Source organism: Adiantum capillus-veneris, chromosome 1 (genome assembly GCF_014529385.1).
Source record: "Adiantum capillus-veneris isolate H3 chromosome 1, ASM1452938v2, whole genome shotgun sequence".
Taxonomy (NCBI): Eukaryota; Viridiplantae; Streptophyta; class Polypodiopsida; order Polypodiales; family Pteridaceae; genus Adiantum; species Adiantum capillus-veneris.
In genome coordinates, this window is record NC_140931.1 from 100,569,352 (window position 1) to 100,578,753 (window position 9,402).

Below are 9,402 nucleotides of genomic sequence, written 5' to 3' on the forward strand. Positions count from 1 at the left end.
TTAGTGTATCATCACTCTTGTTTTCGAAGAAGAAAACGCTTCTCCAAGGGGGGAGTAATGTCATACCAAGGGTAGGACTGGGCAAGGCCAAGGGCCAGGACGGACGTACATTAAGGGGGTTCCTATATTTAGCTGGGCGAAGTGCCTATATAGGACACGATTGGGAGGTGAATTGCACGATCTAGTCCCCTCTGATCTTTCATTATAGTGTGAAGGGTACAAACAAGTGAGGAAGTATAATAGTCTGGAGGGTGCAACAAGTGAGGAAGAGGAGAAAGAATTCTTTTTGGCCTGCTAAAGGCCTTAGTATCCATATGGGTGAAGGTCGTTCAATTTTAGTTGTTTGACATGTGTCCCTCAAGAAAGCTTGAAAATTCTTGAAGAGAAAACATCATGTCTTTTCAAATGCTATTTGAGTTGCATTCATTTTCTTGATTTGCTCAAGAAGCTCTAGAGAGCAAAAGATTAAAAAGTATTCATATTGCCAATATTTTGTTGGAAATACTTCATGTGAACACAAAAAATTGCCAACATGTTGCAACCAAGTGGCCACCCCTCCGCACTGTCTGGCACGAGCATGTTCAAATGGGATCGACGGTGGGCATCGAATGCATTTTTGTAAATTTGGGTCAATGAATAAATTGAGGGTGTAAAAGTAAATTCTTGCCGATAGTTAAGTTCACGTTGTCCTGTACCTTGAGTGTCCAACCCATGACCTCCCTCGTGCGATGCATATGCTCTACCACCACGCCTGCTTGCATTCACTAAAGGATGTGACATTTCAATGCATCAAAATGTAAATGTGGACCGATTTGTAAATTTGGGAGAAGTTTATAAATTTGATATGTGAGACTTGTAAATTGGTGCACGATCTACAATGCACGCACCTCATGAATTTCACCTCCACCCATTTGAACATGCCCATGCCATATAGTGCTGAGGGTGCCATGTGAACTGGCTCATAGGACCAATCCGGAGACCTGAACTCGCTGTTAAACTCAAGACGTCTACGTGGCCAGAAAGTTCGAAATTACAACGGCTCAGTCTCCAAGTGGGAAACCTGAAACCAGCTCTCCTGTTTGCCTTTCTCTTGGACATTTTGTTCTAGCTCTTCATCCTCGCTTGAATTGCTGGATATTTCGAGACAGAGGATTTCTTCTTGTTCCGCTGCTTTTTCTGATGGCTCTGCTGGTCGAGAGAGCGCATTTTCTCTCCATGGAGGATGAAGATGGAGATTGTGATATGCACCGTGAAAGATCAGTTTCGAGTCAACTGTGCAGCAGTTCTCCATCGTCTCATATGCCAACTACAAGCGACATTAGATCAAATAATGGAACAAATTCAAGTAAGGAATCTGATGATCTTCTGGTTTCCACTGCAAGCAGGATCTATGCTTGCATGCTGTATTATTGGCTCAAAGTCTCCAAACTGTTAGCTGCTTTCTGAATCATTCAATCTCAAGCTTGATTTGTAGGGTTTGTTAATGCCTGCGTTTCTGTCCATATGCAGACGGTTTATGGATCCATGAGATGTTTCCATGGAACACCCTGGCAGCACGGACACTGAATGTGTATGGGAGAGATGGCAAGGTATGAAGCAGAATTCTGGTACATCTTTTGTTCAACTTTATATGTGATGACTCATCATTGCACTTATGCAGATGGCAGGAAAGATACAATTTCAAACAAGTAGAGCAAGTGCAGCTTTCGTTGATGTGAAGTTGTCCATCATTGGCAGTGATCTTACGCTCTTGACATGCAGTGTTTCCAGAAGTCTTCTATCCAGCGGAGCCTATCCCCCTAAAACACCTTCTTATTGTACTCGTGAGTATAACAGATTTCCTAATTGTCAGTAGCCATCCTGTCAATCCTAAAATCTTTCTATAACATTGTAGACCACTTTGTTCCTGATAAGCTTTTGCTGAATTATATGCCACTTTTTCAACACCTTGACAATGATGCTGAAGGGACTATGGTTGGTACCTGTTTTCCATAATGCAGTCCTAAATGGTGAATGTTCTGCAGTGATTGAGTTCTAGCATTCTACATTGAACTGAACCAGGTGCAAATTGAGAAAGAGCTTTCTGTTTGTGATAATAACCTGATGCTGGAAGAGCTAAAGAATGAGGTGCTCTATAATCAAGATGACATGATAAAAGAAAACTGGAACGATGTCAAACTTCAAAGAGACGTAAGCAGGAAAATAACTGTCCTTGGTGAGTCTTTTTGCACTTGCTTTGCATGCTTAAAAAACATCCAGAAAAGGTAAACAAGCAACAGTTCACTCATATCATACAAGGTTTGTAATCTGCAGAGACAGAAATAGGTGATCTGAGAGAAAAGTTATTACAGCAGTCTAAAGATTTAAAGGCTTCCCATGATCAGGTTCTAGAGCTGAAAGGTAAAGAGACCTGATTAATTTTAGCTGAAGGTAAAGAGACCTCATCAATTTTCCCTTCGGAGATGCGCGTAATCACCATTGGTTTTTGTAACAGGGAACATTCGTGTATTCTGTCGCTGCCGCCCACCGACTCTAAATGAAGAGATAGCTGGAAGTCCATCTGTTATTGAGTTCAGGCCGTTGCATAATCATGACCTTTATGTGTGTACACACGATGGGGTTAGAAAAACATTCAAGTTTGATCGTGTTTTCACTCCATCACATAGTCAAGGTACACGTAATGGTCGTTGATTACCTCGCTAACACAGCACAGTAGAAACTCTCTTAATGGGTATTACAGAGACAGCATCATGGGAAGAGATCTACGCTAAAAACACAATTTTTCCTTGCAGAGGAGGTGTTTTTAGAGACAGCACCACTGGTTGTGTCCGTCTTGGATGGATTTAATGTCTGTATTTTTGCATATGGACAAACTGGAACTGGTAAGACATTCACAATGGAGGGGACAGAGGCCAATCGAGGGATTAATTACCGTACATTGGAAAAACTTTTTCAGTTGGCATCTCAGCGCAAGGAACAGTGCCGGTATGAGATATCGGTGAGTGTCCTGGAGGTTTACAATGAGGAAATACGCGATCTTCTCACCTCTTCATCGTCTTCTTTGGGCCAAAATTGCAAGAAGTAATTCTCAGTGGCATAACTGTTTGCTTTCTGCCTGCAATTTGACCTGACGTTTAGTTCGGCCGTCTCCCTAAATTTTGTGCTTCTGTTACCTATGTTTTTGTTGCCAGACTTGAGATAAAGCAAGGTGCAGAGGGGATTCATCATGTGCTTGGGGCTGTGGAAGCACCAGTCCAGAGCATTAAGGAAGTTTGGAAGGTTCTTCAGACTGGTAGTAGAGCAAGGACGGTTGGAAGCACTAATGCCAACAAGCATAGTAGCAGATCACATTGGTAACTGCCCCTGTAGCTGGATTCAAGACATGCAATAAAGACGACACATATCTCTCAAGAGGTTGAGCTCTTATATTTCCTTGATGTGGTGCAGCTTGCTTTGTGTCATGGTGAAAGGTGAAAACTTCCTAACTGGAGAGTTTACCAAGAGCAAGCTGTGGCTCATAGATTTGGCAGGCAGTGAAAGAATAGGAAAGACAGATGTCTGTGGTGAGCAATTGAAGGAGGCTCAGAACATAAACAAATCTTTGTCAGCCTTAGGTGATGTCATACACGCTCTTGCCAGTAGAAACAGTCACATACCATACAGGTACCGTTCATAGTAATGCAAAACTGACCGCTTTAGTTAACTAAGCCTCAGTTGAGGTGTCAATTTCTGAAATCATCAGTCTTGAAAAGCCAGATATATGCTTACACAAAGTTTCTTGTCTCCTGTTCTGTGCGCAGAAACTCGAAAATTACACATCTTTTGCAAGATTCTCTAGGTAAGTATGGCAAAGATACATTTTTCGCTAAAGATGCTGTGGGTCACAGGCTCGGTCACAAGCTCACAGGTTGTGATGTTGCAGGGGGGCAGTCTAAGACCTTAATGTTTGTCCAAATAAGCCCTTGTGAGCACGATGTAGGAGAAACGCTGTGCTCACTCAATTTCGCAAGTAGAGTGAGGGGCATAGAACTGGGTGCTGTCAGGAAACAGCTTGATCCTGCAGAACTGCTTAAATACAAGAAGATGGTCTGTGCCCTTCGCTGAAAACCTTGTGAGCTGTGAGCATGATAGATAGCACTTTTGCTTTCATAAATCTGATAAACATGTGCTACCCTTTTCAGGTCGAGAAAACTCGAGAAGATGGACTAAAAAAGGATGCCATCATTGTGGAACTACAGGCTGCTGCAAAAGTGAAGGAACAAACTTGCAAAGCTCTGTCTGTAAAGGTTTGCTCATAGAGCTTGTACCACTGAGTAAGAAAGAAAAGCAAACCAGCAACTCGCACATTAAAACATCTGCTTCATCTATCACAGGTAAAAGAAAACGAACGCTTGCTTGCAAATGAAAAAAAAGCCAGAGTAACAGCAGAGGAAAAGCTGAAGGAGCAGCAGACACTTATTGATAAACAGAGGCTGCTGATTGAAAAATTATCAACAGAGGTTAGAGCCAAACAATCTGGTCTTTCGCAAGTGCCTGCAGACCAGAAGATACCTTTACCCTTTACACCAAGAAGGCCGCCACTGCAGGAAAGGCTGACAGATAATAGAGAACAAACTGTTCATCACACCAAAAAGCGAGCTGCAGTGGGGTATCTACAGAAAGAAAACGTTTGCAATGAGGTTGTTGCAGGCACACATCCATTGAAAAACTATCACAGACGAGGTTCGTTAAAGGGGGCTGTTCTTCAAGAGGACCCAACTGAAGAGCTTACGGATATAAGGCGACGAGGTAGAGCATCGTTGTGTGTTTTGCCACAGATAAATACAAGGCACCAGGGTAGAGCATCGTTGTGTGTTTTTCCACAGAGAGAGCCCTCCCAATGGGCAGCTTCAGTAGCCCCTGCTCCTCCCACTCTCAAGTTTGCAGAACCTAGGACAAGAATGTCAAAGGCGTGTCGTGTTGACCCAGCCTCGCTAGAAGTGGGTGACAGCAGGCTGACTACTCCCAGGTCAACTATGGAAGCACCTAAAAAGATCCATCTCCAGTCTCCTTATTTCCTTCAGCCAGGTTGTAGTGGAGGGGCATTCATAGCTAGGCGCATCGGTAACATCAATGTACCTCGAGGAAAGCCTCCACAACACCCGCATCAAGCTGTGACAATGGTTCTGCAGTATCAACCCAAGAGGCCTCTAACTGGACAGAATGGAGACGACATGGGTCGCCCGCTGAACAAGGTGAGGCGCTTAAGCGCAGCAACGCCCCCTCCTCCTCCTCATACACAAATGATGAATTGTGCATTGCCTTCCACTCCTGCTCCTGTCCTGGTTGGAGGAGGCCCCCATTCTCATCATCCGCCAACGAACTCCACTGGACGCTTGAGCATGACCCCTTGTTCGCAATGGGAGAATCCCTGGGGGGCAGCATTGCTGCCGTCTACCACAGCTTCTACTCCTGTTGGCATACCTATTCTAGGGGAAGCCCGGCGTGTGCCTCTATCATCCAAAAAGAGTGCTGTCTCAAGGACTCTAATGAGGTAGAAGAGGGAGGCAGTTAAATTGTTTGGTCAATACATTTTTTGTGCTCGAACAAAGAAAGAAAGGCCTTAAGGTCATGTAAACACTTTGGCTTTGCTTAGCTTAGCTTAGCTTCAAATTGTATGCCTCAGAGCTCTATTAAAGCACCTGGGGGATGCTATCTCCACACATACAAAATTTTTACAGAGGTTACTCTTCTTGATGTGGGAGCTCGAGATTGTTGAAACTTGAAAGGCCTTGTAAGACGGTAGTGTCTATGGCACCATTAGTTCCCTGATATTTGTCTTGAAAGGCTGCTTTTCTAAGCTCGAGTGTAATATGTGGCCTCTTAGCGTTAGTCAACAATCTAACCATTCGTAATTAGGGTTAATCATAATGTAACCTTGGGAATAGTCTCCATCAGCATTATATACTTGTGAGAGTCTAGTGATTGCCCTATTTTTCTCAATGTCCACATTAGGCTAAAGGGACCAAGTTAAGGCCATCTAAGCTGCGTCAAGGATTGCAGAGAGCTCATTGCACCATTTTATGCGTGGAGGAGCACAAAACGAAGCTGAAAATGAGAATTATACATCGAAAAATTTTGAGCGTGATTGAGCGTACAGCGACGATTTACGACATTGTCGGAGATTTGTAGTATAACGAATTTGGGGGTTTGAAGCGAGACAGCCCAGCGAGAGTAGTGTGATTGATCTCGTGATCTGATGGTGGTAGTTAAACGCCCACTCTAACCACTCTACCAACGCGTGCTTTGTGACCTTAAAGTGGTGCAAGGTGGTTATAAAATTGCGGGTAGCAGGGTCCCTCAACAGGGACCCGGTTTTTTCTTGGCCCCTTTACGCTACTTGGAAGAGCGACGATCCATTTCATGCTTCCACGTCATAATTTTACTCTAGGCCAAAAATGTTGCTTAATTACAACAATTAACTTGTTATAAGGTATTGCTAATCAGTCATTAGCAAGGAAAAATGAGATTATACCCATCCATTGGGAAGAAGACGTCGCCTTGGGGGCCATCGTTGAAAGAATAGGGAGCCCTTCAATTCCTAGCGCAAGTATTTGCCTTTCTTTTGTAGCTTCACCAAAATTATAGAAGAGAGTGTATATTTTAAAAATTGTGGATAAACAAGGTCATACCTAAATTCATCATTTTCAAACACCAAAAAGTATTAAACGTGATTGAAATATTTTAATGACATTTATTTTGTTTCATTATGGCACAACCTTCAATAAAATGTCAATTTTTGAGATATTTGAATGAGGCTATCTCCTAAATGGCTCCTTTCATATTATATTCATTCATTGCAAAGATTCCTCTTGTAACCGGTCCCATGCGTGTGTCAACCTTGGAACTCTTAGCATGCGCACATGTCTCAAAAAGTGAGTTGCGATCGGTGGAGATTCTTGCATGGCCTACCACAACCTTGGACGTTTTTGTATCGTTTGCCCACCGTTTCTAACGGAAAGTCACTCCATCTCCCTCCCCGATTGCAGCGATGTGTCGCCGGTGGATTGCCAAAAATAGGCTTGTAGAGCGGACTCAGACGTTGTAGGTGAAGTTCAATGCTAGTCGGGTTGCATGTGCGTTGATCAACGACCAGTGGCAGGCCGACAGAGCAGCTACTGCTGTAGCATGTGCGCGAATTGGCCTAAACAGTCCGGTGGAGATTGTGTTACTCGCAAACGATCGTTAGTCAGCATATGCACAACCTATCTCATCTCTAACCTTTTAAAAGGTGTGATATAAGGTTCAAACTTGGATGGGCTCCACCAAGCAACAATTTGTGACTGCTCAAGTAGCAAATCCACCATCCATGTGATGTTGTAAACACAAAACACCTCATGTTTTTAAAAAAGCTTGAAAATCATCCCGAGCATATGCTCGTAGTAGGCAACTTCTGCACGCTCACCCTTACCTCCTCTACGTACGACCCCTCGCATCTCCTCTTTGCCTGTCCTCTACCTCACCCGAGGCCCGCCTCTTGTCGCACCCCTCACATCTATTGAGATTCTCTTGCTTTTTTCAAATTTAAAGCCTTTTAAAACATCCTTAGTGCATAAATAAAGGGTGAGTTTAAGAAACGAAAAAACACACGAAGGTGGAAAGTCAAAACTCAAAAGATTTTTGTGTGCATATGAAGAAGTAGTAGACTTCAAGCGGACTGCTTTTTAAAACATCTTAGAGAGCTTACATGGTGAGCTCACCAAAAACTTTTGGTGTTGCGTTCCCAATTCTCAAATGGCATGTAAAAAGGAAAATAAAGTTCACTTTTTATTTTTGCATTATAAAAAAGCCTTCATGTTCTTAAACTATGCTAACTTTTGCATATTTGCAAAAGTTTTTGAACGCATCCTCTTCTCCTTTATTCCCTCTGGCCCCTTTTATTTGGTAAGCGTGGGTTTTGAAACCAACCGCGTGAAAACCTATTAAGTGCATAAATAAAAGACGAGTTTAAAAAATAAAAAGAGCCACGCAAGTGAAAAGTAAAAAGACAAAGGACTTTTATAAAGAAGTGGTAGACTTAAAGAGGCGATGGACTTCACATTAGTACATTTGTGTCTTTTTTTTTCTCTTTTAATGCTTTGAAAAAAAGTGTGATATTAAGTGTGGCACCTAGAGGTGCCAGCCTTAGTTTTTCAATGTTTGTTCGAAAATTGTTTGTAAATCTATATGTATTCTATAACAGCATAGCGAGTGCTCTTTACATGTGTAAAAAATGAAAGCTAAAGTCCAAAACAAGCTCCTCTGTGTGAGAGAGAGAGAAAGAGAGAGAGAGAGAGAGGGCCGGCCGAACTAATGTTAGTTAATTCAAAGACATTGTTAAACTTCAAATAATGTAATATAAACTCTTCTTTTTAATGAAGGCTATTTCTCTCAACGTATGACCTTTCACGATGAGAGAGAATGAGAGAGAGACTCGCTACATGCACTTGTACTCTAGACATAAAACCTTAATCAGGCTTTGAATTCTAGTTAGCGCCATGTGGTAAAGTTAATTATGAAAAATCCTTTCTCTAAAGGGGCATTAACTCGTCATCCTTATGCAGGCTATTGTGGCTAGGTAGTTGCTCTTGCTCTTTTTCTTTCCACTCTTGTCAAGTTTGTCATGGCTATCGTGAGCCTTGATATTACTTGATTTTTCTCTATAGGCCCCCCCCCCCCCCCCCCCCCCCCCACCACAAAAAAAAAAGAAAAAACAAAAACCAAAGAAACCCCCACACAATCCGGAAAAAAAAAAACCAAAAAATGAGCATGTGGCCAAAAAGTTTTTTCATTAGTATTATGTAATATCTCGGGAGATCCCTTTGGACTTGTAAAAGGAAAAGGAAAGTTGAGTTTTGCTTCTACTTCCATTTAAACTACTTCCATTTAAAAGGAAAAGAAAATCAAGTTTGAATTAAAAAAAAAAAGAAAGGAAAAAGACAAGCGATGTCTTGGTCTGTGCATAGAGACTCTAGCTCGGAATGTCTTGAGAGGGCATGAACGCCATCCAAGTGAACATGTTGGGACTTCAGAAAGACAATAGGAGGGAATATAAATAGATTCCTATTAATGAAACATGATTTTTTTGTTGGGGAGGGAGGGGGCTGAAGGAAGGGCAAATGAGAGACGTGCAGCAGAGCAAGCACACGAAATTGATTTAAGAACAAAATTTATGCATCGCTTGAGAGACAGGTACGCTGTTGTGGCATGTTGGTTAGCTACGATGGCTGGTTTGGATCCACAAGGTTGTGAGCTCGAGATCCGTGAACTTCTGCTTTGCATCCTTGGCTAATGAGAGGAGGGGGCGAATTTGATGAGATTCCATCTAATCGAATGAGAGTAGATCGAGAAGGTTGGCACCATAAGTCAAAAAGGTGGGGGGGG

At 42.5% G+C, this 9,402-nt stretch overlaps 1 protein-coding gene across 1 annotated transcript; it reads left to right on the forward strand.

The window, feature by feature from the left end:
* The first annotated feature begins 989 nt into the window (after positions 1–989).
* On the forward strand, positions 990–5,736 carry LOC147465260 (uncharacterized). Its single transcript, XM_086519179.1, has 14 exons — positions 990–1,345; positions 1,510–1,589; positions 1,661–1,823; positions 1,895–1,974; positions 2,062–2,215; positions 2,314–2,400; positions 2,495–2,671; positions 2,793–3,081; positions 3,192–3,353; positions 3,448–3,663; positions 3,801–3,838; positions 3,923–4,086; positions 4,182–4,286; positions 4,374–5,736. The coding sequence occupies exons 1-14, from the start codon at positions 1,180–1,182 to the stop codon at positions 5,535–5,537; spliced, it is 3,045 nt and encodes a 1,014-aa protein (XP_086375305.1). The 5' UTR covers positions 990–1,179; the 3' UTR covers positions 5,538–5,736.
* The last annotated feature ends 3,666 nt before the right edge of the window (positions 5,737–9,402 follow it).

Bases quoted from the DNA above. Each gene is read 5' to 3' on its own strand.
- LOC147465260 (XM_086519179.1), top strand. From the start codon at position 1,180: ATGGCTCTGCTGGTCGAGAGAGCGCATTTTCTCTCCATGGAGGATGAA. The intron at 1,824-1,894 runs GTGAGTATAACA...ATAACATTGTAG, and splicing joins AACACCTTCTTATTGTACTC to ACCACTTTGTTCCTGATAAG. The intron at 4,087-4,181 runs GTCTGTGCCCTT...TACCCTTTTCAG, and splicing joins TGCTTAAATACAAGAAGATG to GTCGAGAAAACTCGAGAAGA.